Here is a 27,250-nt window from a genome sequence, read left to right on the forward strand (position 1 = left end):
CAACCAAGATTACTCTACCTAGCAAAGCTATCATTTAAAATTGAAGGTCATCAGATAAAGAGCTTCCCAGACAAGAAAAAGCTGAAGGAGCTCATCACCACCAAAACACTATTTTCTAAAAAATATATCTTTATTGATTTCAGAGAGAGGAAGGGAGAGGGAGAGAGAGATGGAAACATCAATGATGAGAGAGTTATCATTAATCGGCTGCCTCCTGTACGCCTCCGGACTGGGGATTGAACCCGCAACCCAGGCATGTGCCCTGACCGGGAATCAAACCACAATTTCCTGGATCCTAGGTCGATGCTCAATGGCCGAGCCACACCCGGCTGGGCACCACCAAACCACTATTATATGAAATGTTGAAGGGTCTTCTTGAAGAGGATCGAAACTGAACAATAAAATGGCAATAAATACCTATCAACAATTGAATCTGCAAACAAAATGAAAAAGGGGAAGAGAAACAGTCTCATAGATACAAAGAACTTTTTGTAATTTGCCAGATGGGAGGGGGTTGAGGGGAGGGGCAAAAAAGGTGAAGGGATTAAGAGATTCAAATTGGTTGCTACAGAATAGCCATAGGGATGTAAAATTTGGCACAGGGAATAGAGTCAATAATATTCTGATAACTAGGTATGGTGCTGGATAGCTGTGAGATTTATTGGGGTGATCACTTATCAAGTTATATAATGCCTGGTCCCTGGGGTGTACACCTGAAACTAATATAATGATGTGTGTCAACTATAATTGAAAAGAAAACAACTTCTTGAGAATTTGAAGTTTGGCTTACGTAGGTCTTTCAGTGCAGACTTGATTAGAATTGGGTAAGGATCAGATGCGACACTTGAGGACTGGTGAGATGAAGCACATTATATATAGAGAGGAACTGAGGTCAGAAACCATGTGTCCCCAGAGAGTTCTGATGGCCTGTTTCAGGCTCTCATCCTGACTTTGGATTTATTGGACACCTCTGTTTCCTTTCAGTAATTCTGTCTTTGTTTTCTAACCTGGTCTGACAGGCTTGCAAATCAAGTTAGTTCTATTTGAAACTAAAAGAGCTATTTCTAAGAAAGGTAGCAATGCCATCATTGCTCATTAAGAGAGATTTGGGCATTTGTGACAATAGACATGGCAAATGGATGCTAAATATTGTTTCCTTTTTCTCCTGAGTTGATGAAAGTCCAATGGGCAAGGTCCTTGGAAAATTTTTTGGGGAAGGTTCTTTTGTATGAAAAATATACCTGGTCTGTGCAAGTAGTTTCCTGTTATCAGGGCTTAAAAATCCCATTGAAATAACATGGTAAACCATTTTCCCCTAGGTTTCTGTCTTTGTGAGAGGATTTTTTTGAATTTATGTTTAAGTCTCTTGCCAAACAGAGCACTGAGAAAATTATTTTGGAGAATTTTTATGGTAAAATACCTTCCTGTTAATCTCAAAACAAATGATCAGACATTTTCACCTATATGTATTTTGAAAGTTGTTTTATCTGCACTTTTAGCGGTAGAGACCAATTTTTGCAAAGGATGTATGTTATGCTCAGTCTCCTACGCTAACTAGGATAAACGATTTTGTAGCAACTGAGCAGCTGCAAATGCTCTTATTGATACTGGATTTCCAAAGTGAAAAAAATTTTGCTTTGTTTTTCAGATTTGATCTTGAAACTTTAAAGTACATTTCAAAAGGAGGGTTTGAGGTATATAGCTTTCTCAGGAGAGGCCTACATTCGAACCATAGGAAAAACTATTGCAATAATACAGTAAGTGTTCTGAGATGGGTTCTAATACTCTTCAGCATTAGTATACATACACTACGGGCTGTTGACCACGTCTGGGGCAGAACAAAGACACCAGGATTATGATGACCCACACACTTCAGACAGCTTTCTAGTTGCATTACAATGTGGCCAAACAAGTAGATCTGGCATGACCTCAGCTTTGCTCCTGGAATCACCCGCTGCCCACTTCACAGGTTCCTGGCATATCTTTTATTCTCTGGTGGCAGAGAGCAAGTGCAGTTGCCAGTTTGCTGTTGATGAGTAATTTTTAGAAACACAAAGTCAGTGTCTTGGTTTTGAATGATTCATCTTGCACTCTGGGGCATGCTGTGAATGTTAAACAGTTAACTATCAGTTGGTGCTTAATCTGTTAGATCTTGCTCAACCCATAATTTGAGGGCTCACTTTTTTTTACTTTAAGTATAAAATAGATGGATTACATTTTCCTTCCAGCTCATTCAGAAGTAAATGGTGCAATCATTTGGTATTAAATGGTAAAAACAACATGTTTACTAAATCATGTGAAATGAGAGGTGAACTTTCAGCTCTCCACACCAACTATTAAAGTATCAAATTAGACTTAAGCCCTAAAACCTGAAAGTTTTGGAATATCAGAAATGTGGGGCCCCCAGTTTTAGCCTCTTTCTTCTTTTTGTTCAGCAGATGTGAGGTATTATCCATTGGCAGTTTTCAGAGGCATCCTTCCAAAGGATTTATTTATCAAGTTATGTGACTTTGGACAAGCTCAAATTTTCTCATCTGTAAAATGGAAATAATATCTGTCTCACAGAATTGTTGATATTAGAATGTAAATGAAGCATCCATCCATTTCATTGTATATGTATATTCACAGATATTATTTTAATCCTCACCCAAGGATATTTTTTCCATTGCTTTTCAGAGTAGAAAGGGAGCAAGTGGGGGGTGGAGGGGGAAGCATTGATGTGAGAGAGACTCATAGATTGGTTGCCTCCTGCAGGTGCCCAGACCTGCAGGGATCAGGCTTGCAACCAAGGAACTTTGCCCTTGGCTGGAATCTAACCAGGACCCTTCAGTCTGCTGGCTGGGGCTCTAACCACTGAGCCAAACCAGCTAGGGCGATATTATTATTATTGCAGGCCTCCAGGAAATGTTAGCTATATACTATTTTATTTATTGAAAAGATACTTTCACTTGGTTCAAAGTTCAAAAGATACAAAGAGTTATATGCTGTATCTTTTGAAATCTTCTCACTTCCATTCCCCAGCCACATAATTCTCCTCCTTGGCAGATGTATCACTTTCTTGTGTATCTTGCTAGAGATATTCTGCATATCTAAAAGCAAAAATGTATACTTTCACTACTTTCTTAAAAAACATGAATGAAATCTATATCAAGTTTTCCTTTTTATCACTTAAAATGTATCTTAGGAGTTGTTCATATTAGTTACATGTTTTTTACTAATTGTAATTAAATTAGATATAGTTGTATATTAGCGTGTGAGAGAGAGAGGTGGGGGAGAGGGAGGGAGAGGGAGGGAGAGGGAGAGCGAGCCAGCTGTCGTGTTCTAATGACCAATTCTAACCCTCCACTACTGGATATTCATTCATACATTCCTTTTATTCAGTCATTCAACAAACATTTTTTGAAGGCCTACCACGAGTCAGGCTAGGTTCCGGCAATACAGCCACCACCGAAACGGACGGCGGCACCTCTTTCCCGTCGCAGCGAGCATGAGGCTCGCCCCATCTGCTGTGCGGAGCTTCAGAGCCCGCGCGGGCCCCAGGGCTGACCCGCCCGGCTCCGACTCGCGAGATTGTCCCGCGTCTGTGGCTCGCGGTGGGGTCCTGAGGCCGGCGCGGGCAGACAGAGCCTGGAATACAGGGACCCCGCGGGGAGTCCGGAGCTCCACGCGGGTCCAGACGCACGGCTGCAGAGGCCGCGGGACTGCGGGAAACCGCCGGCGGGGGCGGGGGTCCCCGGGCCGACTTTGGGCACCGCCCCGCGTGTAAGAGCAGACGGAGCTCGTGCCCCCTCGCGCCGCGCGCTGCACACGGGGACCTCGGGAAACACTTAACTAGTGCATTTCACAAAGATGGACAACCAAGGGCCTGGGTGACGAAGGTCCGGACTGATGCCCACCTAAGCCGGGGGAGTCGGGGGCGAGGGCGGGTCAATTCGCAGTGAGGTCAACAGCCGAGCAGACGGAAGCCGGTTAAGAAACTGAGCCCCTCTGGGCGCATTCTGAAAACTCGCGTGGGAAGGCTGCGGCCCCGCAGAGCCGGTGCTGGGAGTGGGGCACCGGAGGGCGGCCCTGCGCTGGGGCCACAGACCTTTAAACTCCCGACGCGCGGGAACCACAGCCCAACAGCCGCAGGCGGGCGGGGCGCCCCCTCGCCCGCCAACGACCGCCCCGGAGCCGCCCCTCGCCCGACGCCCGCCCAATCAGCAACTCTCTTGCCGCCCGCCCCTGTAGTCTCCCCCGTCACCCCCGCGCCCCTCCGCCCCTCCTGGGGGGCCGCGGAGGCGGGGCTCCCGGCGCGGGGTCCGGGCGAGGGGCGACGTCGCGCGCTCCCCCGGAGTTTCGAACGCAGTTGGCCGTCCAGGCAGAAAAAAAATACGGGAGCGGCGGCCAATGGCTGCTCGGGAAGAACCCGCGCGCTGCGCCGGCCCCGCCCCGCCCCGCGAGGAAGGAGCGCAGGCCCGGCCATTGGTCCGCGGCACCTGTCACTTTTCGCTGCGGCCAGTGGGCAGGCGCCTCGCTGTGATTGGTTCCGCCCAGGCGCGAAATGTAACGCGGGAAAAGTCCGAGTGGGGACCGCAGCAGCAGGTTGTTATTTTCGGGGGTTCGGCGGCGAGAGTCCTGCTTTCCTGTCACCGCCGGTCAGGCCGCCCGCTGCTTCCCGCCTCTGCAGCCTGCGCACAAAGAGGGCGGCCTGACGCGGGGCTGGGGTCCGGCCCGCCGCCCGCCGCCCGCCGGGCTGCTCCGCTCCTCCGCTGGCCCACGCACAGGAGGATTCCGGGAAACGTCCGCCGGCCATGAGCCCGCGGGACTGAGAGCCAGCGACTCGGCGCAGCGCGGCCGAGCGGCGCGAAGGGCAGACCCGGGCTCAGGGAGCGCGGCCAGCGGCCGTCGGAGCTGCAAATCCGTGAAGGGCGATGATCCGGGGCGTGGAAGTGGCGATGGCGGACGCCCCGCCGCAGCCGCCGCCCGTCATCTTCTGCCAGGACTCCCCGAAGCGGGTGCTGGTGTCGGTCATCCGAACGACCCCGATCAAGGCCACGTGCGGCGGGGAGCCGGAGCCGCCCCCGCCGCTCATCCCCACCAGTCCCGGCTTCAGCGACTTTATGGTGTACCCGTGGCGCTGGGGCGAGAACGCGCACAACGTGACGCTCAGCCCGGGGGCCGCGGGGGGCGCCGCCTCGGCCACGTTGCCCGCCGCTGCTCAGCACCCGGGGCTTCGCGGCCGGGGCGCGCCCCCTCCCGCCGCCTCCGGGGGCGAGGACGAGGAGGAAGCGAGCAGCCCGGACAGCGGCCACCTCAAGGTGAGCGGGGCGGGGCGCGGGGCAGCCGGGCGGTTAACGGCGCGGCCGGAGCCGGCAGCGCCCGCGGACTCGGCGGGCGGGGCGGGGCCGAGTTTAAAACGCGGAGTCGCTGCTGGGGCCGCGGCGTGGGCGGGGGCGGGTGACAGGACGCGACGTCACTGCCGCGCGCCAAAACGGGGCCCGCGGGGGCGGGGGCGGGGCAGCGCCGCGGACCCGGGCTCCGGGAGGCCGTCGGACCCGAGGCGGGCCGCTGGCGGCCGCGGTGGGGTCCTGGAGAAGGCCGGCCGCCGAGTCCGCTCCGGCCCGGGACGGAGGGAAGCGGCCGCCTCCCGAGCTCTTCCTCTGGGCGCGGGAAGGAAGGGGCTGCGCGGTTTGTGCTTCACCACCGTAGACTCCCGGCCCTCGCCCCGCTAAAGATGCCCTGCAGAGGTAGTCGAAGAGTGAGAAGGGACGTCGGGGAGCCTTCGGCAGCCCTCGCTGCCTTTCACGCACGCAGGGAACCACTTTGCTAGGTGCTGAAGAGCACAGTGGCGTGGGACGCCGTTGTCGCTAACCTCGAGTTGATCGTGCCCCGAGACTTGAGAGCGTGGACGGATGTGACTGCCTGGTTCAAACCTACATTTTGCGGATTAGGCAGTTGAGGCTTAGATGGAGACTGGTGAAGGACCTCCCTAAGGCCGCACAGCTGGGTAGGGGGAGGGCTGGGACTGGGGGGTTGCTGTGGCTCCCAGTCCTGAGGCATGTGTTCGGGCGCCTCTCCGCGTGCACACGCTCAGCTCCGCAGACTGTAAAGTCCAGGAGGGCCCGACCATTTCTCTTCCGTACGCTATTCGACTTTAATACCTTACACAGGGTAAAGGTTGAATAAAGGTGCACAGGACATAGTTATGACATGAATGAGTGGTGCTAATATAAGATTACTATTCGGGTTCTGTTTGTTAACCGGATTATATAAGATAAGCAGTTTGCCGAAGATAAAACAAGTAAATCACCTCGTGGTAAAGTGCATCTGTATTGGCAAATACTGTATTTGTAAATTGAGACAAGTTTGATCATTTTGCATTCAGTAGCAAAGATGTTGAAATTGTGTTGTTTGAACACGGAGGAAATTGATACACTTTATGTTACTAATGTCATTGTTGTTAAAGAGCTATAAAGTTATAAAACTATTTGCTTTGACACATTTCAACTCTCGAAGCTGCACTTCAGTAAAAATTTGAACAAGCAGTAGCAATGTTCTTAATTGTGCTGAGGGAGTTTGCGAAGGAACCAATCATTGTTGGCTGTGTCTAGGTAGCCCTTAGTAAGATGGATAGGTATCCTAGACATTTTTTTGTGTTTAGACCTTTTTTTAAAACACATATTAGGTTATATAGTTGAGCAACATAAAGGCATACATGCACAAATACGTGTGGAAGATTTTGGATTTATTATTTCATTAATTATGACTGAATCTAATTTAGGATTACCCAAGAAGATTAATGTTATAGATAAATGAAATCTGCATGTATGTTCCTTTTTGGCCTAAAAGAGACTTATTTTCATACAAACCTTTTATAAAAGTTGCTCACCCAGTGAATAGCCTTTGATTTTATTTCCACTTTGTACACTTCTTTTCCGAGGTAAAATATACCAGAAGTTATGCAAAACATGTAAAAGTGAAAAGGCTGTTTTATATTCATATTTCCTCACAGCCTTTCATATTGTAACTGTTTGATACATTATTAGATGAATTGATTCTAACTTGTCCTTTCATCAATGAAGCAATTAAAATACAACTCCAAAAATTCACTCATTTAAGCTTCCCCATTTTGCAGAGTTGCGGGGGAGGAGTCTGGAATATGCCTTTATTTAAGGAAGTTACCTAGTATGATTTGTGATCAGTACCCTCTAAAAACAGGGAGTCCCAGTCCCCTTTGTTTTGCTTCTGGAAAGTGCTTGTAGTTCTTTATCTCCATGTGCATTGTGGGTGAATCATGCTGACTTTATCCGCTCACTCTTTGGGAAGATGGGAGACAACGTCTGCAATAAAGCTGGTGCCAGTAACATGCTCCCTTCTACCCTGTTCTCATTATGCAGGTTAGAGGCAACAACAGCTGTGGGTTTGAGAACAACATTTGTGCTCATTTGCTGTCTTTTTGTTGCTGCTGCTCCCAAGGGAGGTGTCTGAGTCCTGCATACCTGGTATCAGCCCTGCTTGCTCTGCTGCTTGTTCCTGTCCAACACTGCCTCCCCTGCCTGTGGGGAGAACATCCATCATCTAGCCACTTATTTTGGCCCCTCATCACAAGATTCCGTAGCACTTTTTGTGGGTATAATTGCATATTGGCATTATCTTCTGTAGCATTTTGGGAGAGGGGGAAGGGAGCAGGTCTGATTTCCCTCTGCCATAAGGTATGCCAAGCCCCTCCCCACCTTGTGCCCTTGTACCCTCTACTCAGCTGCATTCATGAGGTTACTTCTCCACTGTGGGAACCTGTGTGGTTTGGCTTTTCTGTGCTTAGCCTCAGATGCCATTCACACCCTTCAGGACCTGACAGCTGCCTATCCTGCTTCCGCTTTCTATCATCACCCGAACTCCTCAACCACCTAGACTGCACACAACCTTACAGATAGCTGATTAGTGCAGAGTAATTACTATCATATTAAACGTAACATGTTAACACAGTAGTCACCATTTATTGCTTGGCACAGCAAACTGCTAGGCTCTGTGTTAAGTGTTTTGAATTCCTTTCCTAATTTACATTGTTTACCCGATGAAGGGGGAATTAAAGAGTCCCCAAGATTAAGTTTAGTTAACATCATTTGGTAAGAGGGATAACTGACTGGAACCTTCCAGAGCAATTGCTCTTTATTTTTTAAAATATCTTTATTGATTTCAGAGAGAGGAAGGGAGAGACAGAAATGTCAATGGTGAGAGAGTGGTCATTGATCGACTGCCTCCTGCACGCCCCCAACTGAGGATCGAGCCCACAACCTGGGCATGTGCCCTGACTGGGAATCGAACCTGGATCTCCTGGATGCTAGGTTGATGCTCAACTGCTGAGCCACGCCCAACTAGGCCCAGAGCCGTTGCTCTTAATCCCTACATGATATTGTTCCTGTGTATATCATGTATTAATTGACTTTAGGGGTTTATTATATTTTTAATATTAAGCTAATGCAAGTAGACTTATCACATACTATTGATACCTATCCATATATCAATGGAGATGCTGTATGAAGGTGCAGACAATGTAATAGATAAATTCAAATTAAGACTTGGAAAGTTTTGTAGATAGGTCAAGGTGTGGGGGATACAGTTAGGATGCAGATATGGGAGCCGTAGGAAGTTTGGATCTAAATCTGATTTCAAAAAAGGAAATATGATAAATTACATTTTCTCACTTGTCAGTGTACATACGCCTCCCTCTGAGACCTATTTCCCTTTTCCTTCTAGGTTGTGTTTGAGTAATTTATTTGAATTTTACTTTGTATAAAAATGTGTCAGACTTACTTGTTTAGTAATCACATGTATACCAAGTTTTAATATAACCTTTTCTAAAGCCTAAGTGTACATTATGCTAATGAGTTGAGAAATAACCCAAATTTTATTAAATAATTTTAAAGTTAGTTATTGACATTGGGAACTCAAAACATTTATCATGAAATAGTTTAGAAAACACTTTCAAAAACCACTAATCTACCTCTGGAGGTATTGAGATTCTATATAAAAAATTAAACTTACTGAAGTATGCAAACATTTTTGACAATTTAATTTTTTTGCTTCTTTCTAGTAGCTTATGTTGCAGCACTTGCTACATGATAGGAATGGGGTGAGGTGTCTTAGAATTTGTTAACCTTTTCTTGCAGATCAAGTAGTCTCAACAAGATTTCTCTCTTAGGCTACAGCTATACTTGGTTGCTGATGAGTCTCTATTATTGTCAAAATGTATCTAGAAACATTTTCTTACTGCTAAGGCCAAAGTGAAAATGGTCCTTTTAAAGTAGCACTGCTTATTTTTATATGTATGGTTAAAAGATGCTTTTTAGTCATTGAGTTAGGCATTAGATGATTAGTTACTTGCCTTGCTTAATTTTCTTAGTTCAAAGAATGCACTTAGTGAAGTCTTGTATATGGCTAGGATGTTGTACTTTTTAGCTATTTCTCATCTGGAAAATATAAATGTGTGGTTTGTAGCTGAAACAAGATCTTACATTTACTGGAAAGCAGCCAAATGGTTAACTTTTTAAAAGTGTATCTCCCTCCCTACTAAACATGCTTGTTTATTTTTTTTTACAAGAAACATTGAAAATAGAAATGGGTAATCTTAAATTTTTGATATTAATGAACTAATCAGTTATTTGAAATTGTGATAGCCGCTGCGCGTTCCAGCCGGCCCAGTGATCCCGCTGCGCCTCCGGCCAAGACCTCACCAAAGTGCTGGTTCAAATGGAACACTCCGTGGAAACCATGATGTTCACGTTTCAAAAATTTGCTGGCGATAAAGGCTACTTAACAAAGAAGGATGAGACAGTACTCACGAGAAAGGAGTTCTCTGGATTTTTGGAAAATTAAAAAGGTGGAGGCAAAATAATGAAGGACCTGGACCAGTGCCGAGAGGGCAGGGCGGGCTTCCAGAGCCTCTTTTCACAGATGCTGGGCTCCCCATCGCTTGCAGGGACTATTCTGTAATACACACGAGCAGAAGGGAAAGAAGCAGGCGGCACTGAGCAGTTCTCCCGCCCTGATAAGAGTTCTCCCAATTGGCTGCTTAAGGAATCTCTGCCCGACAGCTTCCCCCTGTATAAAGCTTTGATGAGCAGATTGGGACCCTTAGAAAATGTACAAATAAAATCCCACCCTCATTTGACAAGAGAAAGAAAAGCCAATTAAGCTAGATAAGTTTTTGATTTTTATATTGCTTGTATCCTCTTGCTGTCAATAAACAAATTTCTTTTTTAGATCCTAAAATAAAAAAAATAAAACACAATTGTAATAGTCAACAATATGTTTTTGGCATTTAAATAATATTAGGAGTCCTGGCTGGATAACTCAGTTGGTTAGAGCGTCTTCCGATACACCAAAGTTGTGGGTTCAGTCCCTAGTCAGCACACATATAAGAATCAACCAATGAAGGCATAAGTAAGTGGAACAATAAATCGATGTGTTTTTTTCCCCTCTCTCTTTCCCTCTCCCTTTCTTTCCCCCTTCCTCTCTCAAATCAATCAAATATATATATATATATTGGGGAAAGGATTCTTTCATGCTGAGGAGTTGATCACTAAGGTTTTTAATTAACCTGATTTCATGTTCCATTTCTTAGCAGAATCACCTATTTTTATGGATCATATATGCTGTCTCTATTTGTTTAGCATTTTAAAAACAATATTTAAAACAATTCATGATATGACCATAACCATCAACAATCTATAAAATTATTGTCTCTCAATAATTGATGGCAATGGATTCTCTAATTTTACTCAGATCCCTCTTTGCTGATGCTGGATGAACAATTTTAATCAAGGGAGACTGGTGCTGCATGTAGCTAGTGAGGATCACAGCCAAGGAGTAAAGGTGAAGATGAAAAATTTTCTAAAAAAGTGGAAAAATTTGCTAATTTGGACTTAAACATAAGTCAGTCAAGTTCCAGTTAGGACCTTGCCAATTCTGAGCTTCATTATAAGTGGGAACTTGAGAACCATGTGGTGGCTTTTTGAAGCTTGTGCTCAGAAGTCACACAAGTAATTTCCATTCACATTTTATTGGCCAGAGCAAGTTATGTGGCCAGGTTTGCCTTATTGGGGCCCACAGCAAGAGAGGGGCAGTGAATATTTTTGCTATATAATCTGCCGCAGTGCGTTTGCACGTTCCTTTTTTTTTCAATGGTGGCAAAAAACACAACATAAAACTTACCATCTTAACCACTTTTCAGTGTTAACTATACACACTGTTGTGCAATAGATCTGTAGAATTTTTCATCTTGCAAAACTGCAACTCTATACCCACTGAACTCCTCTTTTCTTCCTGCCCATATCCCCTGGCGACCACCATTCTACTTTTATAATTCCTAAGAGTTTGACTACTTTAGCTACTTCACATAAGTGGACCAGAGATAGAGCCTGCAACCGAGGTCCATGACCTTGGCCAGAACTGAACCCAGGACCCTTCAGTCCATGGGCCGACACTAACCACTGAGCAAAACTGACCAGGGCAGGGTTGCTCTCTTTTTTAAGGCTGAATTCCATTGTATTATATATATCATATTTTCTTTATCCATTCATCTGTCTGCACATTTAGATTGTTTCCACCTCTCGGCTGTTGTAGAAATAGGTTTTACAATCTATAGAAATTTTTAAACATGATTTGTTCTGTAAGGTAACTCATCCATGTTGAGATTGAGCTTCTCAAGTATATGTTTATTTTAAGTAAGTTTTAAATGTGTGGAAGTGTTAAGATAGCACAGAGAGTTCCCATAAACCATATACCCAGTTTCCCCTATTGCTTACATCTTATATTAATTAGTATGGTATATTTTTTTAAATAAACTGAATTGATACATTATTACTAAAATCCATAGTATATTCAGATTTTCTTAGGTTTTAAAAATTGAGCTGAAATTCATATAACAAAATTAATCATTTTAAAGTGTAATTCAGTGACAGTAATTCACAATGTTCTGCAACCTCCACCTATATTAAGTTCCAAAACATTTTCATTACTCTAAAAAAAATCCCTGTATCCATTAAGTAGTCACTCCTATTCCCCTCTACAGTTAGTTTCTGGAAAACACCAGTCTGTTTCTGTCACTATGGACTTACCTATTCTGGATACTTCATTACATATGGAGTGATACGATATGTGGCCTTTTGTGTCTGGCTTCTTTCACTTAGCATACTGTTTTTGAGGGTCATCCACCTTGTGTAGCATGTGTCATTTCTATGGCTTAATAACTTTCTGTTGTAATGAAAGAGGAGAAGTAACAACTGACACCAAAGAAATACAAAAGATTGTAAGAAGTTACTACAAACAACTATATGCCAACAAATTGGACAATCTGGAAGAAATGGATAAGTTCCTTGAAACACAATCTTCTAAAATGAATCAGGAAGAATCATAGAATCTGAACAGACAGATTATAACTAGTGAAATCAAAGCGGGAATTAAAAAACTCTGAACAAACAGAAGTCCTGGACTGGATGGCTTCACAGGTGAATTTTACCAAGCATTCAAAGAACTAACACCTATCATCCTCAAACTATTCCAAAAAATTCAAGACGTGGGAAGACTCCCAAGCTCATTTTACAAGGCCAGCATTATCTTAATTCCAAAACCAGATGACACTGCAAAGAAAGAAAATTACAGGCCAGCATCCCTGATGAACATAGATGCTAAAATCCTCAACAGAATACTAGCAAATGGGATCCAGCAATATATTAAAAAGACCATACACCATGATCAAGTGGGATTTATTCCGGGGATACAAGGTTGGTACAATATCTGCAAATCAATAAACGTGATACATCACATAAACAAAATGAGGGATAAAAACCACATGATCATGTCAGTAGATGCAGAAAAAGCATTTGGTAAAATTCAGCACCCATTTACAATAAAAACTCTCAGCAAAGTGGGAATAGAAGGATCATACCTTAACATAGGAAAGGCCATATATGACAGATCCACAGCCAACATCATACTCAATGGGCAAAACTACAGCCATTTTCCTTAAGATCAGGAACAAGAGAGGGATGTCAGCTTTCACCACTCTTGTTTAACATAGTACTGGAATTCTAAGACAGCAGTGAGACAAGAAGAAAAAAGAAGCTTCTAAACTGGAAAGGAAGAAGTAAAACTGTCATTATTTGTAGATGACATGATACTGTATGTAGAGAACCCTAAAAATTCTACCAAAACACCACTAGAACTGATAAGTGAATTCAGTAAAGTAGCAGGATACAAAATAAATATCAGGAAATCAGTTGCATTTTTACACACCAATAATGAACTATGAGAAAGGGAAAATAAGAAAAGAATCCCATGTACAATTGCTTCAACGAGAATAAAATTCTTAGGAATACATTTAACCAAGGATGTAAAAGCTGTACTTGGAAAGTTATAGGACACTGAAGAAAGAAATGGAAGAAGATATAAATAAGTGGAAGCATATACCGTGTTCATGGATAGGAAGGATTAACATTATTAAAATGTCCATACTACCCAGAGCAATCTACAGGTTCAACACAATCCCTATCAAGATACCAATGGCACATTTCACAGCTAGAACAAATATTCCAAAACTTTATATGGAACAACAACAACAAAAAACCCCAAATAGCCACAGCAATCTTGAGAAAGAAAAACAAAGTTGGAGGAATCATGCTGATATCAAACTGTACTACAAGGCCATCGTAATCAAAACGGCGTGATACTGGCATAAAAATAGATCAATGGAACAGACTAGAGAGCCCAGAAATAAGCCCGTGCCTTTATGGTCAATTAATATTTGACAAACGAGGTAAGAACATGCAATGGGGTAAAGACAGTCTATTCAATAAATGGTGTTGGGATAACTGGACAGATACGTGCAAAAAAATGAAACTAGACAACCTTCTTCCACCATACACAAGAATACACTCAAAATGGATTAGACTTAAATGTCAGACTCAAAATCATAAAATTCCTAGAAAACATAGGGAGGTTGGGGAGTTGCATGGGGGATGGGTAGAAGGATTGAGCAAAAAAAGAAAAACAACTACTCACGGACATGGACAACAATGAAGAAATAACATACCGTTGTGTATGCGCATGTATTCCACTGTATATGTGTGTACATTGCACCACACTGTTAAAGTTTTCCGCACATTGAACACTTTACATAACCACCAGCAAGGTTCTAATTTCTTCATATCCTTACCAAAAACACTTTAATTTTCTTCTAATTTTTTCTTTTTTAAACAAAATATAACGTAGTTGGTGTGAAGTATGTCGCTGTGGTTTTTTATATTGAATTCTTTTTCTTTGAGGTTTATTGAGGTATAACTGACCTCATTGTAGTTTTGATTTGCGTTTCCCTAATGGCTAATGATGCTGAGCATCTTTTCATGGGCTTGCTGGCCATTTGTGTAACTACTATGGAGAAATGTGTATTTATGTCCTTTACTCATATTTTAATTGGGTTGTCATTTTGTTGTTGTAAAAGTTCTTTATATGTATTGGATGCTGTACCCTTATGAGATATATTCGGTAATATCACAAATATTACCTCCCATCATCTGTTCTTTTATCCCTATGCTTTTGGTGCCATATCTGAGAATCCATTGCCAAATACAAGGTCATGAAGACTTATTCCTGTTTGTTTTTTTAAAGAGCTTTTTTAGTGTTTAGCTCTGCCATTTTGAGGTATGATACATTTTGAGTTAGTTTTTTATATATTGTATGAGGTAGAGGTCCAACTTCATTCTTTTACATGTAGAAATCTAGTTATTTTAGAACCATTTGTTGAGAAGACTGTTCTTTCCCCATTGAGTGTTTTTGGCACCCTTGTTGAAAATTAATTGGTTGTAGATATGAGTTTATTTCTTGACTTTCAGTTCTATTTTATTGGTCTGTATATCTTTCCTTTTGCCAACACCACCTGTCTTGGTTGCTGTTGCTTCCTAGTAAGTTTTGTAATAAGGGTGTGTGTCCTCCTGTTTTGTTATTTTAAAATATTGTTTTGACTGTTGGAGCCTCTTACACTTCCATATAAGCTGAGGATGGCTTTTTCTATATCTGCAAAAAAGACCTTTGGAATTTTGATAGGGATTGCACTGAATCTGTGGATCACGTCAGGCACCAATTGCTGTCTTATATTAAGCCTTCAAATCTAAGAACTGTATCTCACATGTTTTGATGTGTTGTATTTTTGTTTTCATCCATGTCAAAGTATTTTCTTATTTCCCTTGTGATTTCTTCTTTGACCAATTGGCTGATTGAGTGTGTTATCCAATTTCCACATATTTGTGAATTTTCCATTTTTTTCCTTCTGTTACAGGTTTATAGTTTCATTCCATATGTGTTGGAGAAGATACTTTGGATGGTTTCAATTTTTAAAAATTTATTGATACTTGCTTTGTGTCCTGACATTATGGTGTGTCCTGGGAAATGTTCTATATTTGCTGTTTTTGCGTGGAATGTTCTGTATATGTCTGTTAGGTCCAGTCGGTTTATAGTGTTGTTCAAGTCTTCCAAAGCTTTGTTGACCTAGCTAGTTGTCCTATCCATTAATTAACAGTGGAAGTCTCCAGCTATTTCTGAACTGTCTCTTTCTACCTTCAGTTCTGCTACTTTTCTTCATACAGTTTGGGGGCTCTTGTTAGGTATGTATGTATTTATAATAGTTATTTCTTCTCCCACGCTTTCACTTTTAACCTATTTGTGTTTTGGATCTAAAATGAGTCTCTTATAGACAGCATATAGTTGGATCATGTTTTTCCTCTGTATAGTCCATGCTTTTGTTTCTTTGAATGCTTTGTAATATTTTGTTAAAAACTAGATGTTTTGAATATTATAATGAGGTAACTCTGGAAATCAGATTCTTCTCCTCAGAATTTGTTTTTGTTGTTTGCTGTGGATTCTAGTTGTTTGGCAGGTTTTCTAGACTATTTCTGTAAAGTCTGTTTTGTTTTGTTTGTTCTTTAGAGTCTGTTTCTTTAGCATGTGGTTAGCTCATATTTTGAGAGAGATCTCCTGGAATGCCGGGAGCCAGAAAAAGAGAGGGAAGAAACCTTGTAATGATTGCAGAATGGCTCTGTGCTGTGGCTCTTTCACAGTGCTTAGCCACGCTGCTCACAGTTCTGCCTTAGTCTTCATTTCCTGCTTGTGCTGAGCCTAAGATCTGCCAAAGGTGAAAGCTGAGTGTCTTTCCAAGTCTTTTCTGAGCATGCTTCCCACCCTGGGCAAGTGTGTGGCTTTCTAAATTCCTACCCTTAGGATTCATGGGCACTTTCCAATGCCCTGACTTCCCAAAGTAACTCTCTCCCCAGTGTTTCCCCCAGGCTTTTGGTATATTTGTTTGCCTCAGTTGAATTCATTTGCCCCATGTAGCATCACGTTGTTGTCAGTTGCCTCAAGGGTTTTGTGTAGCCCACTTTTCCACCCAGAGAGTGCTAAGTTAGGCAAAACCATGACAAGCACTTTGCCTCCGTCCTTCGCGTAGCCCTGTCAGGTCAAAACCAACACAGTTCTTTCATAAGGTCTGCTCTGCTCTCTCTGGAACCAGGACTAGGTTCCCACACTGAGAAAGAAAGCTGCTGTCTTCAGGACCACTGTGTAGTAAGGAGAGGGCAAAGGCAAGTAAAAAATGCTGCAAAGCTTTCCTACTATTTCAAGTTGTCTTTTTCTTGACTCAGTTCACTGAGTTGCTGTAAATCTCTGTCTTCTGGAGCTATGACAAAGCTGATTGTGACAGCTCGATTTTTCAGTGATCTGTGGAGGTCCTTGGAACTATCTATGCTACCATTTTTGGTGATGTCACTCAAGAAAGATTTAAAAAAAATTATGATATTTTGCTATGAGTAAAATCCAAGAAATATATTAATGTTTATACAAATTGTTAACAGGATGGAATCCGGCGTGGTAGACCCAGAGCAGATACTGTCCGGGATTTAATAAATGAAGGAGAGCATTCGTCCAGCAGAATTCGTTGTGACATCTGTAATAGGGTGTTTCCACGGGAGAAATCACTCCAGGCTCACAAAAGGACTCATACAGGTAAATTGAGCAAATCTTAGAGAATGTCAAAAATAATACCTAACTGAAAGCTGATTTGATGTTTGGGCTTATAAATTTATTTTTTAGTTGCCTTATATTTCCTTATTGTAGTTTTTTAAAACAGGCACTGTGCGTGTTACTGGTCCAAGGTTTGTGTTCCTGATACTTCAAAAGAAATGCCAATATTCAATAGATCAGAGGTTTGGAGCAAGGAAAGTTTTATTGATCGAGAAGGCCTAGCTTGAGAAATGGGAGAACTAATTCTCAAATCCGTTTTAAGAAGAGCCTGAAATTCAGGCATCTTTTATTGTTAAGGGGAGGGAGGAGGGGCAAGGCAAGGGGTGGGTGCAGGCTGTGGACAGGTGGGCATTGAATGTGATCTGAGGAAGAGAGAAATTCCTCGATTCCTTCGTTCTCTGTTGGTCCGTTCACACCCCCCTTCCCCTGCTGATCTGAGTCCAATTATGGAGACTCCTGTGAACTGTACATATTTCCTACCTCTTGGGGGTAGGGGGAAGCACCTTCTGTGGCAAGGGGCTGCTCTTGCAAAAATTCTAACTTAGTTGTTTAGAGCATTGTCCCCAATACGCCAAGGTTATGGGTTCAGTTGCCGGTCAGGGCGCATACAAGAATCAACCAATGAGTGCATAAGTAAGTGGAACAACAAATCAATGTTTCTCTCTCTCTCTCTCTCTCTCTCTCTCAAATCAATAAATAAAAATTAAAAAAACACCCCAAAAAATCCTCAAGCAGAATTCCTATAGTTAATTATCACATCTATAGCAGGAACTATTAGCTGGAGGCCAAAAGAGAGAGGAAGCTTTTCACTCTAAGTAGTTTCTTTTTTGGTAGAGAGGGATGGCTTTCTGAACCATGTGACTTCTAAAGGTATAGGGTAATTAATCTAGTAGTCATAGGAACATTATTACTACATTTAGTTTTATCCTTATACCTATCTGATTTTTACTTGATTTGCCCCTAACTTGTCTGTATAATTGTTTAAACTTGATATGCCCTTAACTGACTTGTAAGCCATATACTAAAATAGTAATTGTCAAGTTTTTAATAGAATTTCCTGAGCCCTCAGTGTGCCATGAAAGTGTTTGACCTCGCCATTAAATCTAAGGTGAAGCATAACTTTTCAGAATTAATGTATTGTAGGCAGCTATTTCAAGACTATCATACATCTTTATTTGTGTAGAGAAATTATGCTTGCATTTAAAGTACCGTATAGAAAGAACAAATAATACAGAGAGAGTCCTTGTTCTTTCCACAGAGAAAGTTGATCTCAGAAGAAGGGGCCTCATGGTTCTAATAATTTACAGATGAGGAAACTGAGGTTCCCAAACCACGTACCACTGCTGCAGCCTCTCATATCCTGAAGTCAGGAGCTCTGCTGGCCATCCTAGTAGCACATGCGGCCCTTTAGCACTTGAAATGTGCCTAATCTAAACTGAGATGGGCACTGTGTATAAAGTACACTTAGTATGAAAAAAAGAGTAAATGATGTCCTTAATAATTTCTGAAACGGATTACATACTGAAATGATAATATGTTAGATATATTGGGTTAAATAAAATATATTTTCAAAATTAATTTCACCTGTTTTTCTTTCCTTTTTTTTAATATGGCTACTAGAAGTATTTACACTTTATTTCTGTTGGGCACTCCTGGTCTAGAGTTGGGTTTTTAACTCTTAGACCCCTGTTTTTTTCACTATTTTTATGATCATCATCTGTTTCTTTCTTAGTTTTTGAAAAGATATATTTTAACATTATGTTAGAATATAGCTAAAGCCTAAGCTAAATTCCTGAAAAAGGGTATAATTTAAATTTTGAATCATAAACTATGGTGGCCAAGAAGTTTTGACTTTATGTACCATTTAGTAAAACAATTATTTAGTAAATATCTGGTTTTGAGAATTCTTGTATTTTTTTTAATCTTCAACTGAGGATATGGTTTCTTAACTGATTTTTTAGAGAGAGGAAAGGGAGAGAGGAGAGAGAAAGAGAGGAGAGAGAAACATGGGTCCATTGCCTCCGTATGTGCCCCATTGGGGACCTAATCCCGCAGCCTAGGTGTGTGCCCTGACTGGGAATTGAACCCGCAACCTTTTGCTGTGTCGGACAACACTCCAATAAACTGAGCCACCCAGCAAGGGAGGAATTTTTGTATTTTTAAAAAATCTAATTAGTTTGAAATATCCCCAAGTAACTGGTTCACAGGCTGAGTACACGTTGCCAGTGTAGGTAAGATTCAAGACCATGTGGCATAAGGAAAAGATCCCTGAGTCCCAGTCCTGACTACTAACCCACTGTGTCACCTGATGCTTCCAGGCATTTGCCTACTACACTGTATGTCAGGAAACTGAGCCCCAAATCTCCATGGTATAGTTCAACTCTAATAGTATATATTTTGTAAAAAGCTTTTCTCTTACTATTTTAAATAACTCCCCCATCTCCTGTGTTTTATTAACTGGTCCAACTATCACAACCATTTAGTACATTTCTAAATAATGAAGAATTTAGAGAGGACTAGTTACCGGTCTTTGAGTTGTAGAGGAAGAACCAGTATATAATTGTTGATCAAAGAATATTTTTTCAAGAAATAATAAATTTAATTGAGCAACATTCTTGAGCACTTTCTCCAGCCTAGCACTGTGTTGAGTACAGGAAGTGAGTTGGAGCACAAGGAATTGTGCATCTTTGTAAAAGGAGAGTACCATGGTGCAGGAACAACACAGGATCCTAAGTTAGCGAGAGGATACAGGCTCCGTTATGGGAGGCGGGAGGAGTTTGGCTGAGAGGCTGCAGGACTGAGGAGATTTGCATGGGTAGAGAAGGTAGGATTTGCAAGGAGCAGAACAAGACGAGGAGCTGCCTTCTGGCTGGACTGGATCTCAGGGGTGAAGTAAAGAACTCTGCCCCTTAACCCAGCAGCTACATCGCACATCTTAGGGGGCCATTTAGAAGTCAGCAGATAATTTTTATTTGTCCAAGGAGTGTAATAGGGTTTGGGGTGAGTTGGGGGTAGTTGCTATGACAAAAGCAAGAGCTCTGTGCCAGCCTCTTTGGAAGTGCTGTGCAGGCGGAGTGCCCAGGGGGCAGCCAGGGTTAGTTCAAGGTGGAGGGGCTGCCAGTCCACCAGGGGAAGTTGCAGTGGGAAGTAAGAGCAGGAGACATTTTAAAGAATCAGCAAGAGGTGATTTGGATTATGGGGAGAAAAATATGGGATAAGCTGAAGAAGATAACTTCAAGGACTTGAACCTGGGTACCTAAAAGCTCAAGACCTAAAGAAAAGACCGTGCTCCAAGGGGACAGCTGCTTGATAGCATGGAGGTACTGCCTGCGTTTTCACCTCCAGCTCTGCAGAGCCTTGTTCTGTTGTTGTTTGGAGTGGTAATCTATATAAGATGGATTCTCTCCCCCTGCCCCTTCTTCTCACCCTGTTGTCTCAGAAATAACGTATAACATCTGTCTACTTAGGTGAGAGACCCTACCAGTGTGACTATCCAGACTGTGGAAAAGCCTTTGTTCAAAGCGGACAGCTCAAAACACACCAGCGTCTCCACACGGGAGAGAAACCTTTTGTTTGTTCAGAAAATGGTATGATGTTAGGACTTAAGTTTATGTAACAGCTAGATGTGAGTTAGTAGTTAAAATATCTCTTGCTTGAATTTTTTAGGAGGAGAGATTTTTTTGATCAAGATTTTAGAAAACACCATGTTCAATTTCTGGGGAAAGATTGATTTTTAAAATAAAGTATTCTTCTTAGGTGAAAATCTTAAGTGGCAATTAAAAACATTATATGAAACTAAACACAGCCTTTAGAGTAGGCTTTTACTTTGGTTTTAAACATTTTAACTATTAAACTGATGGAAGCATATTATCGTCTGCATTTTCAGTGAAGGGGGAAATTTTACCATCTTAAGATGCCACTGTTGGTAATTTCTTACCACTTTTCTGAGGTGATTTTCTTCATCTCTTATCACATTTTCTTAAGATGTTTTTCTTGTGCACATTTTTATGCAGTTATAATTGAAATTCAGTGCAGTTTTGTTCTGTAGCTCTATGGTTTTCTTGATTATGGTCAGTAATGAATGTCTTCAGGCTTTTTCATCTAGTGAATGTGCTTAAGCATATACTAGTTATACCTGGATTTCTGCCCCTAACCCCCACGCATCAAGAGGCAGCTGTACATATTGATTGCCTTTGTGTTGGATATTGAGTATTTAATTTGTTTTAAAATTTGTTATCAACAGAGCAAAGGGTCACGTTTTCCTACTTAAACTTTGTTAAAGCTTTGTTCATCTTTCGGGATGTTGCCTTATGACAGAGTCCGAGAATAGAATTCCAGGGTCAGAGGGTTCGACCATTTTATGACTCAGGCTAATGAATCACTTCCCAGTGGAGTTGCAACATTTATAACAATGACCAAGAGGGGAAGGAACCATCATCCTGTCCTCCTCACTAGGCTGGTAAAATACTGTGCTTAGGGTTTTTAGTTTCTCAAGTTATAGAATGCTAAAGCTCCCCGTCTTGATTTACTTTTCCTGGTTACCAGTGACACTGAACATTTTCCATGTCTGCCGGATGGCCCGATTCTGATGAGTGTTTCCCTCTGTTTTGAAGGCTGCCTGAGCAGATTCACCCACGCAAACCGCCACTGTCCGAAGCACCCTTACGCCAGGCTGAAGCGGGAGGAGCCCACCGACGCTCTCAGTAAGCACCAGGCTGTGGACAACCAGGCTGCTGCTGAGTGGTTGGCAAAGTAAGGCTCTCCCTGGAGTCCACTGCAGAATGCCACCCAGCGCATGGGCTGATGCTGGGCACTTCTGCAGTTCTCCCATTTAAATAAGTTGCTTTTATACACATTTTATGAAATGGTGCTTTATGTTTTTAAACTACAGAATTGTTAGGAGTGTTATTAGGAACTCTGTGTGATAGAAAACTATATGATATTAATTAGTCTTGAGTGCCCGCCCATACCGCAATTTATTTTAAAAGCAAGAGTTTTCCTCATTTTTACAAGAATGTTTTATATATATTTCATTTGTTGTCGGTGCAACCCCTTTTCATTGTCTTACATAAGAATTAGGTTTGTGCTGATTGGTATAGAGATATACACACACACGTACATATATATCCATATTTCTACATATCTATAGATCCATATATATATGGATAGAGCTATATGTAGAGAGATGTTCCAAGAGGCACCCAGTTTAATTTTTTTTAATGGCAACAAGGTGGAAGGAGCAGTATAAAAAATTGTCTCTAAGGATAGTGTGATTTCAGGAGGTCTGCCTCCCTCTGGCAGTAAAGCGGCCTCCAGCCCTCTGGCCCCTGGTTCCTCGGCACTGCTCCCCCTGTGGTTCTTGGCCTTTGCACTCCCCGCTGCCTCGGCAGACTGTGCTGGCTTCCCTCTTCCTTCAGCCACGAGGCTCATTCTTCACGTCTTACTCAGGTTAACATCCCTTCAGGAAGTTCCTCCCTAACCTGCTCACCAGCCCCCAAAACAAATAAGGTTAGACTCGCTTAATAGATACTTTTATAACGCACTCTGTTTTCCCTTTCAAAACCTTCATCATAAACTCACTCATTCATTCCGTGCCTGCCTTTCCTGCTGGCCTGTGAGCTCCACCAGGGCAGGGATTATGTGTCTTGCTAACTGGATCCCGTCCCTCCTCCTCCTGCTGGCCTCCGCCACCCCATTCTCTCTTGGTCATCCATACCCGCCTCCTCTCTCCCGTCTCAGTGACCGCCTCATGGAGGCTGCTTCATCCCTCAGTCCATTCTCCATGCTGCTGCCAGAGGGATCTTTCTAAAATGCTGATGTGCTCCTCAGTGTGAAGTCTGAACCCTTTATTATGGCATTCAAAGCCCTTCATTACCTGGTCTCTGCTGACCTAGTTAAACTTCTTTGCCACTTTCCTTTTCTGGTTGTCCTTCAAGTCATACTGAACTATTTGCATTTTTTTAAATATGTCTGAGTATTGCCAAAACTTTTCCAGTTTGAGTAGTCAGGTTTCCTGAAATCTAGTAGTTGTACTTTTTTTGTATCTAATTTTAAAAACAGGTTTACTGAGGTATAATTGACATAAAATAAATTGTACACACTTAAAGTGTATAATTTGGTACATTTGGACATAGGTATACATCTGTGAAATCATCATCATCAAGATTGTGGACATATCCATCGCTTCCAGCAGTCTCCTCAGGCCTCTTCCTGACCCATTCCTCCCACCCCTTCTTGCCCACCTCTACCCAAACAATGCTGATCTGTTTCCTGTCACTATAAACTAGTTTCCATTTTCTAGAATTTTATACACGTGAAGCTGTACAGTATGCACTCCCTGTTTGTCTGGCTTCTTTCACTCAATGTAATTATTTTGAGATTCATCTATGTACCAATAGTCCATTCCTTTTTATCACTGAGTAGTAATCCATTGCATGGATATACCTCAACTCGTTTATTCATTCACCTACTGATGGGCATTGGGTTATTTTTGGCTATTGCAGGCTACAAATAAAGCTACTATGAATATTAACCTGCAAGTCTTTGTATGGACATTTTTGGATGTAATGATACTGTGATTTAAATATGTATTTCTTTAGTTACCAAATTTTCATTTTTCTCCTGTGAATTACCAGTTGGCCATGTAATAGAATAATGGTGGTGCTCTTAAATTTTTGAAACTCTGTGTTCCAGGTACTAATCTGTAAGTCATATTGTATGAGTTTCAAGTTTCTCATAGTTAACTCTGTCAGAAGTCACTATCCCTCTGTGGATAGAATAAATAGATTTCTAGCAGTTATTTGTTCTACTTCCTGCATACCTTAGTGCATTTTACACATGGTCTTTAAGGCAGCTGTAGTTTAATGTCAAAAACACGTGATTAGAGAGTTGAGTATATGATCCAGAACTGCCAGGTTTTGATTTTGAAAATCAGACAGTCCCGGAACTTGAACGTTTCCTCCGTAATGAGAAAGATGTGTAATATATGTGACATCACTTTATAACTTCTGGAACTGTAACATAGTGACCACCGTGGTAAAGAGCCTCTTTTTGACCCAGCCAAGTAGACATTTGAGAATGCCACGTAGACATCCAGTAATGCGGCTGCGTTTCCCGCAGGTACTGGGAAAGCCGGGAGCAGCGCGCCCCCGCCGTGAAAGGGAAGCTGGCGCAGAAGGCCGACCAGGAGCAGCAGGACCCGCTGGAGTACCTGCAGTCGGACGAGGACGACGACGAGAAGAGCGGCGCGCGGCGGCGGCTGCAGGAGCAGCGCGAGCGCCTGCACGGGGCGCTGGCGCTCATCGAGCTCGCCAACCTGACGGGCGCGCCGCTGCGCCAGTAGCCGCGCGGCGCTGCGCCCGGGACGCCGGCGCTTCTAAAGTAGATCCTCGGGCATAAGCTAAGCACCTTATTCGCTACCATAGGCTGCTATTCTGTAGTAATGGATGAAGAATGTCATTGCCCCAGACTGCGGGGCAGAGAGAATTGCACTTTTTTATATGGTAATGGATTGTTGTAAAGTTTAAAATATTTTGTAAATATGGGACTTCTAGTACAGGGTAGGAAACTACGTATTGTGGGAAGCTAGATTTTTGCAAGTTTAATGTATTCATTGGAAGCAGTTCTCACAGGAAGCACTTTCTGAATAAGACACTTTTATGAAAAAAAAAAACAAACAAAAAACAAAGCAGAATGGGACATGTAGCCAAAGAAGGTTAGGACAGATTGTTGGTGTACTAGTGTGTTTAACAGTACTGTCAGCACGGAAGTAAGCGAGACAGCGTAAGAGGTATGTAAGATAAATGTTTTTAAATTGCAAAATAGTGTGACTAAGACGATCAGAGAAATGGAAAATGGAAAACTGACTATTTTGGAAGATGTCCTAAGTTACAGACTTCGGAAGAAAAAGGATATTTGAGGATCTTGGCAAGATGCATATTAGTTCAGAATTTTAAAAATTGGAGTAAAATCGGTCTTATTCTCTCTTTCTGAGGCTTTACAACTTCCTATGATGTTTAGGTTCGAAAAGCACTTGTCCTCCCCCTCTTGTTAACTTGGGAACCTTTGCACATTTCATATTTCTCATTTGCTGAAATTGAGTGAGTAATCTTGCAAAATCTAGGTAACCTGGTAATTGTTTTTTTTAATACGGGCCCTGTAACGAGATTTGGCACTTGGATTTTTATTCATAAAAGGGACATCTACAGGGTTGTTTTGTAGTGAACTGTTTTAGATCTTTTGTTAGCAAACACTAAATTTTAATAATACTGCTTGTTTAGAATTATTAGCAAATGAAAGCCTATTTATGTTTTCAGTGCATAAAGCCACCTTCTTGCTTTTCAGAATAACAGGCCAAGCTTTTTTGTGCTCACTAAATTCAACTATCAGTGAAACACTGCAGAAAATATTAGCTACTCAAACAAGTAGGCTTCTGGAATAGTTTTAACTGCATGTGTGTTAACTTGTGTGGTTTTAAACCGTTTTTCCAGATAGGTTAAGTTTTAAACACCACTTCACATACTGAAGCATGAACAGAAAAATCCAGAGCTGAGCAGGTCACCTCCTTTATGTAGGCATAAGCCTCCGTCATTTTAGCTTTCGTTTTAAGCAGAGACTAAATAACCTGCATAACATGGTAATTTTTATAGACTGTTTAATTGGAGTAAATCTCAGAATAATAGAGGGAAACATGGGCTCTTCAGCGCCTTTTATTTCTTTTTTGAATTCAAGTAGTAGCCTACAGATGTAGTGTAAACATTATCTAAAATGTAGGCTTCTTTCTCCTCAAATCCCAGTGTGTTGAAGTCACAGAGTTTCACGTGTGTAGCCGTGGGGAAGGGAGTGTGTGTAAGTGTCTTGAAAAGGAGCAGAAGTGTGAAAGGTGATAGTAACAACGTGTATGATGAGGATACACTTTACAATGTAACCCTCAGTACGGTAAATTACAAATCTTTTTTTTTTTTGTAATGAGAAAATTTATATTTGTAATGGTCTAAGAATTTTGTTTGTAACCTGATATTGCAGAATTTTAACTTGGAGCGCTAAAAGCACAGGAACAGAGACTGTAGCATTGAGTTTTCTTGGTTTAGGCGTCAGCATTTTTCTCTAGATTTTTCCTCTCAAGTACGACTTAAATGAACTATAGAAAGCTACACTTATCAGTCTTGGGAAATTTAAAATTTGATGAAATTACATAAGGAAGGGGAGTAAGAATTTTAAAAATACAAATACTTGCCAATTCAAAAATAATAAAATTTAAGGCCTTCAAAAGTAAGAGTTTTTGTTTCTCTAGTCAGCTTTTGTCAACTATAATAGTTATATTCACAAACATATTTTATTTGTATAATTGAAAGTTTAAGAAATTATTACAGCTATTTACTATAGAAATATTTAAAATGTTCTTTTTGATATAAGCTATATACTTGGACAAAATACATTGGCATTTAAAATCTGAGGTGTGTTAGGACTGCTTTTTGTTTTAAAAATGTGGTTTACATTCAAATTTTTGAAGTGTTTTATGCTTCAGATAGCTAAGTTGTAGTTTGGCGGAGTTAACAGCATAAGAATAAACATGCTGTAATTTTAAAAGATGCTTTGAATAAAATTTTATTTTAATTTATAGTTTAAAATACATGCTCATTCTTGAACCCTTTATAATTTGTTTTCCTATCAAAATATATAACCGTGATTTCATTCCAGTCTCATCCCAGTCATCTTTTTAGCATAATTGGAACCATAGTATGAATTGCTTTTTCTTACTTTAAAATGATGGCCTTTTAGATTATAGATATTCATTTAACTTTCTCATCTGGTTCACTGTTACAGTGCTAAAAGTACACTGTGTAGATAGTGTTGCCAGCCCTATTGCAGACCTTACAGTAGGGTGATCAGGCCCGCATTTCATTTTACTTATATTCAGGATGTGTTGAATCTGGGGTCACCTCCGCAAGAATCCACTCAGAGCCTGTTTACTTTTCGGAGTCAAGCAAATCTGCCCTATTTTTCATGAGTTATTTTTAGTACATCTTTAGTCTTGTACTGGAAAAGACAAGGTTCGGCCTGGGACTTTGCCAAAGAATTGCAACTCTTTAGTTGTGAGTTGTGATTTTAACAGAGTAAAGATGAGATTTGAACACCCACGTAAGGTCTTGGAAATATGGACATAGAAACAAATAAAATGCAAGTAGATTAAGGCTGT

General features: G+C 41.7%; 1 protein-coding gene and 1 pseudogene across 1 annotated transcript; both read left to right on the forward strand.

Moving 5' to 3' along the window:
- Window positions 1–4,724: 4,724 nt before the first annotated feature.
- Window positions 4,725–26,671, forward strand: ZNF367 (zinc finger protein 367). The gene is made up of 5 exons (XM_087822603.1): window positions 4,725–5,300; window positions 16,884–17,034; window positions 20,520–20,639; window positions 21,666–21,804; window positions 24,172–26,671. Exons 1-5 carry the CDS (start codon window positions 4,914–4,916, stop codon window positions 24,392–24,394), a joined length of 1,020 nt encoding a protein of 339 aa, XP_087678729.1. The 5' UTR covers window positions 4,725–4,913; the 3' UTR covers window positions 24,395–26,671.
- Window positions 9,727–10,522, forward strand: LOC107532306 (protein S100-A10 pseudogene; annotated as a pseudogene).
- Window positions 26,672–27,250: the final 579 nt, after the last annotated feature.

Source organism: Miniopterus natalensis, chromosome 12 (genome assembly GCF_054644295.1).
Source record: "Miniopterus natalensis isolate mMinNat1 chromosome 12, mMinNat1.hap1, whole genome shotgun sequence".
NCBI classification, from domain to species: Eukaryota; Metazoa; Chordata; class Mammalia; order Chiroptera; family Miniopteridae; genus Miniopterus; species Miniopterus natalensis.